The sequence below is a fragment of the Pipistrellus hanaki genome (genome assembly GCF_964339955.1).
Source record: "Pipistrellus hanaki genome assembly, chromosome: 13".
In the NCBI taxonomy this organism is placed as follows: Eukaryota; Metazoa; Chordata; class Mammalia; order Chiroptera; family Vespertilionidae; genus Pipistrellus; species Pipistrellus hanaki.
This window is the reverse complement of record NC_140515.1, coordinates 59421301-59431650: the sequence shown is the minus strand read 5'-3', so window position 1 is coordinate 59431650 and position 10350 is coordinate 59421301. Positions and strand designations below refer to the sequence as shown.

The 10350-nt window shown below is 69.9% G+C and overlaps 1 protein-coding gene across 2 annotated transcripts; it reads right to left on the bottom strand.

The window, feature by feature from the left end:
- Positions 1–1527: 1527 nt before the first annotated feature.
- Positions 1528–10036, bottom strand: NCKIPSD (NCK interacting protein with SH3 domain). 2 transcript variants are annotated; one of them, XM_084902549.1, is made up of 13 exons: positions 9769–10035; positions 7616–7725; positions 7257–7458; positions 6897–6987; positions 6282–6763; positions 4696–4866; positions 4504–4590; positions 4217–4355; positions 4059–4139; positions 3794–3922; positions 3601–3693; positions 3356–3528; positions 1528–2431 (listed from the first exon to the last, which is right to left on the bottom strand). In XM_084902549.1, exons 1-13 carry the CDS (start codon positions 9937–9939, stop codon positions 2228–2230), a joined length of 2133 nt encoding a protein of 710 aa, XP_084758675.1. In that variant the 5' UTR covers positions 9940–10035; the 3' UTR covers positions 1528–2227. The 2 variants fall into 2 exon arrangements, with proteins under 2 accessions (XP_084758675.1, XP_084758676.1); XM_084902550.1 differs by lacking the exon at positions 3794–3922 and having other exon boundaries at positions 9769–10036.
- Between the last annotated feature and the right edge of the window lie 314 nt (positions 10037–10350).

Below are 10350 nucleotides of genomic sequence, written 5' to 3'. Positions count from 1 at the left end.
GCGGAGAGATGCTCCGGGAGACGCTCCGCCCAGCGGCCCGCACAGGCGGCAGTGACCACGGCCTGCAGCGCCGGGCAGAGGGCGGGGGCGCCCCCGGACCCAGGCGGGGTCGCTCTGGGGTCCAGAACACCCCGGGGTACGGTTCGCGTTGGGACCCAGCGGAGAACCCGGGCCTAAGGCCTCGCGCCCGCCCAAATGGTAACTATGACATCACCACCAACCAATCAGACGGCGTGCTCGTTGGCCTCTCGACACCTTCCCTTCCGGGAGGCGGGGCTCCCGGGGGCTCCTCCTCCGAGCGCCGCCCGCTGGGCCCGAGGCGGGTGAGCCCAGAGGCGCTTGGCCCCGTCCCTGCACCCGCGGACGCCCTGCGGCCGGAGCTTCGGCCCATGCAGGTCTGGGTCCCCCAGGGCATGAGGGGGGAGCGTCTGCCTCCCCTACAAACACGGCAGAGTCCTCAGGACAACTGGCATCGGCTTCGGTGCTCCTGCCTCCCGACCAGGGCCCTTCCGGGCCAGCTCGGTCCAGAGGGCACGGCCGCCCCGCGCTGCCCACGAGGTCGGAATTTCAGGAAGAGAATCGCGGTCTCCGCCTCCGCTCCCGGGAGAAGGAGCGGCTGGGGGCCGGCCACTGACTCCGGGTGACCAGGGCGGCTCCAGGAGCTCCGGTCCGGTGCTCTGGCCTCGCCTTCCTGGGGACCCGTTCCAGGGACCCTCCCCTCCCCGCGTCTCTGCCTTTTTCATCCCAATGAGAACTTAAAGGTCGTGACCGGAAGTCACAATGTCAGGGATGAGTCTGAATGTGTGGGGTCACCTGATAGAAATGACCTGGGGCAGCCCCGGCTGGCATGGCTCCGTGGGCAGAGCACCGGCCTGTGGGCGGTAGAGTCCCAAGTTCAGTTCTGGGCACAGACACCTGCCTGGGTTGTGGGCTTGATTCCCACTGGGGGCGGGGGGTGTACGTGCGGGAGGCAGTCATGACTCTCATCATTGATGTTTTTCCCTCTCTCTCTGAAATCAATTTCTTTTTAAAATCATCTTGGGTTAAAAAAAATGGGAAAAAAAATGATGAAAACCACTGACTGGCACTGAATTCCTGGAATCTCCTCCCCGTACAGTGGGAGCCCACAGGAGAGTGCAAGCCGAACCCCCTGTTTGCTCAGATACTCTCTTGTCCCACCGTAATTCCCAAACTTCTGCCGAAGCTGAGAAATGCGGCATCTCAACCGGCCTCGTGACCAACGAGACAGGAACACGGAGCCGGGCAGGGTCCAGGCAGGAGCAGGGTTCCGACGGAGGAAAAGGTCAGCGTTCAAAGGGACATTTGAAGCGAAGCCTGCGGGGCAGCACCTGCCAGGACCCCGGGCCCGGCTGGCTGTGGCCCCGAGGAGGGAGCTCCGTGAAGCAAGGCTGGACAGGGGCTCAGGGCCCCAGTGGACAGGCTGTCCGGGTCCTCACCTCTGAGGGCTGGACAAGCCCCAGGGCCCCGCCATCCTCCTCTCACCCCAGGATCATACAAGGAAGCCTGTTTCCAGAGGCAATTTATTTCCAAAGGTGAGCAGCAGCACACAGGAAGCTCACATGGCTTTTCAGTCTGCGTGTTTACAGAGAAAACAGAATCTGTCACAGGCTTTCTCGGCGCCATCACCCCATGCTGAGGCTCAAGCACCGGTCTCCCAAGTTCTGCTTTCAAAGCAGCATCTTGACCCAGGCCCCTGAGGGTGTGGGGGAGGGGACTGACCCCTGGCGGGCGGGAGAGGGGAAGCACATGAGCGGCACTTATTGCAAAGCTAAGGCAAAAGACAGAGCTAGCGGGGTCTCCCCTCTCCCCCAGGACACGGCTTGCTGAAGCCCAGGACACAGACCAGACAGGCTGGGGATGGGGCCCCGGCCCAGCCTGAAGCAGCAGCAGGACTCCGAGTGTGCGTCTGCCTGTGCGTGTGTGCACGGAGCGGGGGAGGGGGACATGCTGAAGAGGCAGCCGGGACGCGGAGGGGCTTCAGCTCACACACATTCCCTCGGCCCCGGCATTGTTCCCAGAGCGTGGTCCCCAGTCCTGCACTTGGCCCCTGGCATCAACCCTACGCCAGGGGGCGGGGGGCTGGCCCTGCTCAGGATCCTTCCGCCTCCGCACCCCTTGACTCCCTCGTCCGAGCAAAACATTCTTGGGCCAAGCCCCAAGTCCCCATCGCTGGCCAGGGCGGCAGGGAAGGGCGGGGAGGGCGGCGCTAGCTGGGGGCCTCGCCCAGCGCCGGGAACTCCTTGCACATCTCCCGGACAATCATGCGGTCCACCTGGCACTGTGGCGAGGAGTCCTCCTCCGCCAGGATGCGCCGCAGCGTGGCCTGCAGGTCCGGCAGCCGGTGGCGGTGCTGCAGGTAGGGCGTGGAGCGGACCACGGCGAGCATCAGGGAGAGGTACTCCATGCGCAGCTGCGGGGGGGGCAGGCGAAGCTCAGGGACCCCGGGCCGCCGCCTGGACCCCGGGCTGGGACACAGGGAGGCTCCCAGAATGCACTTGGCAGAGCTGGCCTGCGTAGTTCTCGGGTGGGTGAGTGAGTGAATCACCAGAGACAGAAAGCCCCGGGAGGCGGCTGCCTGCAGCAGTTCTGGCTCAGAGCGGTGGCAAGAAGCACCGGGGCGCCCCAGAAATTCACCAAGAAAGGGTGGGACGTGGTGCCCAGAGCGGGAGGGGAGCGGAGCAGGGTCCTGGCAGCCACAGGCAGGTAGCAGCGGGCTGAGCCCTCCCCTCCGTGCAGTCAGCCCGCCCAGGCCCCGCCCACCCAGCGAGCAGGTGGCTGGAGCTCATCCCTGCGCTGCGGTCCCGGCAGGGCACACATCCACGTTGGGGGTTCAATCCCTGGGCGGGGCCTACAGGAGGCAACCAATTCATGTTTCTCTTTCCCATCAATGTTCCTCTCTCTCTTCCTGTCGCTCTCTCCTTCTGCCTCTCTCTAAAATCAGTAAGAACATATCTTCGGCTGAGAATTAAAACATAAAAACAACCCTCCACACTCCACCCCCGCCCCGGGTCAGGTACCTGGCACCTCAGCACCTGCAGCCCCAGCCCCATACCGCCCCGCGTCCCCCCGCCCGCCGCCCCCCACATGCCCCGCGGGCCCGTGTCCGGCCCGGCCCCTCCAGCACTCCCAGCGCTCCTAGAGGCCCCTCCTGAGAGGAGCACGGCCCGCACCCCCACTTCCACTCCCATCCCCACCCCCACCCCTCAGGGCTCCAGGCTTCCGCTTCCCCCACCCCACGCCCCTGCCCCCCACCCCGGGGCGCCGGCCTCCTGCCTCCAGGTCCCAGCGCTTCCCGCCAGCGGTGGTCACTCCCCCCTCGGCCCCGGCCCGGCACCTTGTCTCCGGGCGACAGGTCGGCGATGTGGCGCACGGTGATGTCGATGAGCGCCATCATGTCGGTGTGGTAGAAGATGTTGGCCGTGGCGGGGCTGGCGAACACGTCCTGCAGGAACTTGAGCACCGCGTGCGGCGGCGCCGGCTGGTGCGTGAAGATGCGCACGGGGTCGTCTGGGGGCGGGGAGGGGGGTCAGGCCCAGTCCCCGGAGTGACCGCCCCGGTCCGCGCACCCCGGGGCCTCACCCCCTCTGTTGAGGAGCAGGAGCAGCTTCTCGGAGAAGACCTTGACGTTGGCGTGCTTGCCCAGGGCGGCCATGACCACGTTCTGCTCGGGGGCTGCGGGGAGGGGGAGGCAGGGGTGTGTGCGGGGTGAGTTAGGGTTGGGCGGGCGGGGCTGGCGGGGCCTGGCTGGCGGGCCTCCCGCCGCCCCCCCCACCTGGCAGGTGCAGGTTGAGCGCCAGCAGCAGGTTGGTGCAGAGGTCCGGCAGCTGCTCCGCCGCGTCCGAGGGCAGCCCGTCCTCCACGACGCTCAGCAGGAACTGGGCGAAGGGCGTGCCCAGGTGCTCTGCGGGCGACACAGCACGTGCGGCCGCCGCCCGCTCCCCAACGAGAGCCCCTCCGGGGACCCCCTGCGGGCCTCAGCCTCAGCCCCAGCCCCCAGCCCCCAGCCCCAGCCCGGTCCGGCCGGCGGGCTCCCGTACCGTAGTGGGCGCAGGGCACGGCCTCGCCCATGGAGAGGACCATGGCCAGGACGAGGGCGGAGTAGCACAGCTTCTGCTGGTCTGGGGGGACAAGGCGGCCGTCAGAGGCCCGCAGGCGGCACGAACCCCCCCCATGGCAGGGAGCGCCCCTCCCTCACCCTGCGTGTCCGTCTGCATGTCCCGCGCCAGCTCCACGGGCAGCACGGACAGCACGAGGGTGGAGATGATGGCTGCGTCCAGGCTGCACATGGCGCCGAAGCACTTGAGGAGCAGCAGCCGCAGGGACGCCCGGTGCTCCTGGCAGGGACCTGCGTGCTCAGCGCCGGAGCCCCAGGCCCCGCCCTCCCCGCCAGGCCCGCCCCTCAGGTCCCGCCCACCCTGTCAGACCCCGCCCCTCAGACCCCACCCTGCCATGCCCGCCCCAGGCCCGCCCCCGCCCTCGTACCATCTGGTAGTAGGCCACCAAGGCCAGCACGGACTCGAACTGGTTTCTCTTGCACATCTTCTTGCAGACTTCAGGGTCCGCGTCCGTCTGCGGGGGAGGGCGTGTGAGGTCTCCCTGTGAGCCCCACAGGCAGGTGAGGAGCGGGGACGCGGAGGGGGACGCGGGGGCCGGCGGCTGGGGCCCACCCCGCACCAGGATGCGCAGCAGCTCGTCCAGGTAGCAGCGGATGACGCCCTCGTCCTCGTACAGGGCCCAGCTGCGCTGCTGGGCGTCGTCCTTCCGCTGCGCCAGGTCCGCGAAGATCACTTCCAGCCGCTGCTGGTCATGGCAGACCTGCCCCGAGGGCAGCGCCGAGCTCAGGTCCTGGGGGAGAGGCAGCTCCTGGGGCCTGCGAGGGGACCAGACCCGGGTCCCGTCCGCCCGCCCGCCACCCGGTCCCCGCCACGCCCCCACCAAGGCCTGGCCCCTCCACAGCAGCTCTCCACCCTCTCCGGGTTACCCCCCCCCCCCCCCAGTCTGGATAACCCCCGGCACAGGCTTCTGCACGGAACACTGATGTGGGGGGCAGTAGGTTTGGCTCAGTGGATAGGGTGTTGGCCGGCAGACCAGAGGGTCCCGGGTTCGATTCTGGTCAAGGACATGCGCCTTGGTTGCAGGCTCCTCCCCAGCCCAGGCCCTGGTCAGGGCCCATGCAGGAGGCAACCAATTGATGTGTTTCTCTCACATTGATGTTTCTGTCTTTCCCTCTCTCTTTTTATTTTTATTGATTTCAGAGAGGAAGGGAGGAGGGAGAGAAACATCAATGATGAGAATCATTAATCAGCTGCCTCCTGCATGCCCCGCACCGGGGACCGAGCCTGTAATTTGGGCAGGTGCCCTTGGCCAGAATCAAACCTGGACCCTTCAGTCTGCAGGCCGATGCTCCATCCACTGAGCCAAACCGGCCAGGGCTTTCCCTCTCTCTTGCTCTTTCTCTAAAAGATCAATGGGAAAATGTCCTTGGATGAGGATGAACAAGATTCTCTCTCCTCCCTGATGTTTCTGTCTTTCCCTTTCCCGTCCTCTAAAACCAATAAAAAAGATATAAAAACAAGAAACTCCTGTGTGCCGTGTTTTCTAACAACCTGCCCCTCATCTCAGACCTGGATAAACCTGAGGCCCCGCCCCCAGTTCTACGCTCCCCGTGGGCCCTGCCGGCCAAGCACGTCCACCTGCCGGGCACACAAGCTCTTCGGCCACTGCCCCCCCCCACCCGACCCGAACCCGAGCCGCCGGAGCCCCGACGAGGCCCCATGGTGCGCACTGGGCTCACCGCTGCCAATCCTGCTCCCTGGCCGTGCCCCCCCCCCCCCCGCCCCCTGGGTGTCCCTGCACCTCAGAGCTCCCGAAGCAGCCCCTTCTCTCCAGGCCAGGCCAGCAGGCAGCCCTCACCCTGCCCTGCATGCACGCCTCCCGCAGCCAGAGCCCTGGCCAACCCCCCCATACCCCCCCCCCCCCCCGGCTCACCTGTCCCCCGCCCGGGCCGCCGCCTCCCACACCACCTGCGCTCACTCCTGTCCCAGCCGGCGGCCTCGCCCACTACCCAGCCGCCCTGCCTCCAGGCCTGTGCAGGGAGCCCTGGGGAACCCCCTTCCTCCGGTCTCCTCAAGGCTCAGCCCCGCTGTCCGCAGCGCCCAGCCGAGCGGAGGCCCCAGCCAGAGCTCACCCGGCGCCTGCCCAGGACAGGCGGGCAGCAGCGGGCGGGGGCGGGCGGGAGCAGCAGGGTGGCCCGCCCTCACCTTGCCTTCTACCAGCGAGAGGAGGACCTGCTCCATGATGGGCGAGCTGGCCGGCACGGAGGCCTGGATGTGGCCCACCACCACGCCGATGGCCACGCGGCACAGCTCGTGGCTCAGGCCCGTGTTCCTCCGCACCAGCTCCATCAGCTCCGCGCCGATGGTGCGGGGCACGGCCGGCTCGGCAGCCGCCTTCTCCTCGCCGGCGCCCAGGCTCAGCGTGCCCAGCGCCTCCAGCTCTGCGGGGGCCTCGCCGGGCCCCTCCTCGGCAGGGGGCTCGGGGAGGGGCCCCTGGGAGGGCGGCGGCTGAGCCGGGGACACGGCGGTGTGCGGGCCGCGGCGGGGCACGGGCGGGGGCGGGGGGGAGCAGCTGGCGCCCGGCTCGGGGGAGCTGGAGCCGGTGTAGAGCGTGTCCAGGGAGGTGCTGCTGACGGAGGAGCCGCCGGACACGGAGCTGCCCGCGGAGGCCGTGGCATGGCGGCTGCCTGCGGGCAGAGGGGACGCTGTGCTGGGCCCCCCGGGGCCCTCCCCGCCAGGCCCAGAGCCCCCAACAGCCTGAGCCAGCAGAGCAGCCGTCCCAGCTCAGGGGCCCCACGATCCCCCACCCCTGCCTCTCACCGCTCCCCGCGGCCGCCAGGGCCTCCCGGTCCCGGCGTTTCACGGGTGGAGGCGGCGTGGCGGGCGCTGCGCGGCGAGGCTGGGGCGGGATCTGGGGGGCACCGAGGTGTGAGGACGGGGCCCTGCTCACCCCCGGGGGCCTTCAAGCCTCCGGCAGAGTCCTTAGGCTCCCCCCCGGCTGCCCCCCCCAGCTGCCCCCCCCCTCGGCTTCCCCCCCCCCCCCCCCCCCGCTGCCTCCCTCCCAGGCTGCCCCCCCCGGCTGCCTCCCTCCCAGGCTGCCCCCGCGGCTGCCCCCCCCAGGGTGCCCCCCCCCGGCTGCCCACCCCCGGCTGCCCACCCCCCCAGGCTGCCTCCCACCACCTGGTAGAGGCCTCCATCGGCCCCCAGGAACTCGGAGCTGGGCAGGCTGTGCTGCCGCTCGAGCCCAGTGCGACACACCCCATTGGGCTGCCGGGCGGCGGCATCCAGGTAGTGGTCACTGGTGGACGGGGGCATGGCTGCAGGGCTGGAGGCCGAGGGGCCCCTGCGGGACAAGGCCTCCTTCCGGTGGTGGATCAGCTTCCTGCCGAGGAACGGGGCCCGGGGGTCACTTCACAGCTCCCCGTCTTCACATGCGCCCTGTGGGGTGCTGCCCCCCCAGCCAGGGCCTTCCCCCTCCGGCATCTCCACCCCCAGCTCCGCCCCGGCACCCCCCCCCCGTACCCCAGGGCGCCACTCACTGCAGGACCCCGCGCTGCTCCAGGCTGTACTTGCCCCCTTCCCGCATGGCCGCGTTGTGCACGGCCTCGATGGCCCGGTCAATGGCCTGGAGGGCATCCTGCTCCACGCCCTGGGGGGGAGAGGGGAGGGGAGGGGAGGGGAGGGGAGGGGAGGGGAGGGGAGGGGAGGGGAGGGGCAGGCGATTAGACCAGGGGCCACGGAAGGGCACTGACCGCAGGCCCTGCCTGGATGGAGCCGGGACGGAGCGGGCACCTCTGCCGCCGGAGCCGGAGCATAGAAACCGGGTCCTCAAGCTGCGCCCGGGGAGCTGGGCGTGGCACGGGGGTCCCCTCAGTGTCCACCCCACGGAGGTTTTCCCGCTAAGATGTCTATGAAAGCCCGGAGCCTGGGCAAAAACACAGCCCGGGGACCCCAGCAGAGGCCGGGGGACACCCCTGGTCCCTCCCCGGGGGGACTCCGGCTCAGGCTCCTTGAACAAGTCACCCTGGTCCTGCTGGCCCTTCACAAAACCAAGGTCACACCCCAGTGCAGCCCTGTCTCCATGGAGACCTGCAGGCCCTGGCAGCGACCACGGGCCACGGGATCGCCCCTCCCTCCCCTCTCCCCCTCCTCCATCCCCCCCTCCCCCGGCTCCCCGTCCCATCTCCCCGAGCTGTCCCTGGAACCTTTCTCTCTCTCTCTCTCTCTCTCTCTCTCTCTCTCTCTCTCTCACACACACACACACACGCACACACACACACGCACACCCGGGGAGCAGCAGTTCTGTTTGTGGCGAAGGACGGACATAATCATGAGAGGCCTGGCCCTGCCCGGAGTCTGAGCTGCCACCCCAGCACCTCACAGGCCCGACAGGCCCAGCCTGCCTGGCCGGGGCGGGCGCAGGGGGGCAGCTGCAGGACGGCAGGTTTGGACAGACAGAGGGACGCAGTCAGCACAGCCACCCAGGGAACCGCAGAGGGGGAACAGGAGCACGCACAGAGGATCAGAAAGACACGGAGAGGAGGCGGGGCACGGGGGCGGGGAGACAGGCCGCGGGAGGCAGCCGGACTGAGGCCGGAGGAGGAGACACATGGGGAAACTGAGGCAGGGGGCTGAGCAGAGAAGACGGGAGCCTCCCCGACGCCCCAAGCTCCCAGCCCTACTGCCCCGGGCGGGGCGGGCTCACAGGGCCACGACAAGAGGCAGGACCGTCCTCCGAGGCCAAGAGCCCTCGCCCCTCGAGCTGGTGCAGCCCCAGCAGCCCCCGCCGTCCGCCTGCCGTCCGACTCCCGCCACCATCCACCCCCGCCGTCCCACTCTCTCCGCCACTGCAGGCGCCGCTGGACGGTCAGGCGGAGGGTCGGGCCGGGCCCTTCCCTCTGGTGCAGCCAGACGGCATCTCCAAATTTATCCCGTTATTTCCGTCCGGCTGGGCTGGGCCAGGATGCCTCTAGGGGAGGGATTAGGGTGGCCGGGGCGGGTCAGAGAGGACCAGCTGCACCCCAAGAGCAAGGCTCTCCCTGGGACACAGGAGGGGAACGGGGCCGTGGTCAGCAGCCCCCCAGGCTGGGCTCAGGAGGGATGGAGAGTCCGAGAGGCAGGGCCTGAGGCTTGGGGGGCGGGGGCCGGTGGTTCAAAGTGGAGGGAGGGCGGGTGGCCCGAGGCAGGCCTGGGGTGGCTGAGGAGACGGTGAAGACGCTGAGGCCTCAGGCTTTGGGGTCACCGGGGATGGGGGGTCATGGCTCCGGGTCTCCAGGGTGTGAGCGGCGGTGGGACATGGGGGTCGGGGAAGCAGATGGGGTCTCAGGGGCTCCACTTGGGGGCATGAGGGTGGGAGGGGGAGTGTGGGCTCCTGGGGACCCAGGGGGACGGGGAGATGGAGAGTCTGGAGTCGGGGATCTGGAGAACTAGCCAGGCCCAGTGGGGCTGGAATTGGGCTCAGATAGCGGGTCCCAGGGTCCGGGGCCCCAAAGGGTCTCAGTCCCGGAGTCGGGTGTGGTGGGTCTTGGGTCCGTGGAGGTGAGCGTGGGTCTGGGGTCTGGGTCAGGTTCGCCATCGCCTCTCCCCGGAGGCCGCCCCCTGGCGCCCGGGGCCGGCGGGGGAGCGGCGGGAGGCCGGTCCGGGCCGATGGAGGCCGGCGGGAGGCCGGGCGGGCGGGGCGGGGCGCACTCACCTGCAGGCGGCGCAGGTAGGCGGGCGGCACGTAGCCGGTCTCCCCGCTGCGCGCCCGCGCCGCCAGCCACCAGTGCGCGCTGCTGCGCTCCAGCACCACGAACGTCTCGCCCGCCGCGAACGCCAGCGCGTTGGGCTCCGCCGAGCGGAAGGCGTACAGCGCGCGGTACATGGGGCCGCCGGGCCGGGCCGGGCCGGGGCGAGGCGGCGGCTGCGGAACCGGGACCCAGGCCGCGAGCGCGTGGGCCCCGTGACACCGGCGGGAGCGCGCACGCCGCCCCGCCCCGCCCGCCCCGGCGCCACGCACGCCGGCGCCCCCTGGCGGCCCAGCGGCCGAGCCCGCCTCGCCGGCTCCGGGGCCTCTCCCCGCGCCCCCTCCCGGCCCAGAGCCCCTCCCCGCTCAGCCCGAGCGCTCTGGCCCCCGAAGAGCCCCCGCCCGACGGCCGCCCGGGAGGAGTGGTCCCGATCTCATCGCCCGGCGGCGACCTCGAGGGCGCGGTGCCTCCGCTGAGCCTCCGCTCGGACCCACGGCTCCTCGGCCTTCGGGTCTCCCGGCCTCTCGAAGTGGCTCCCCGGGCACCGC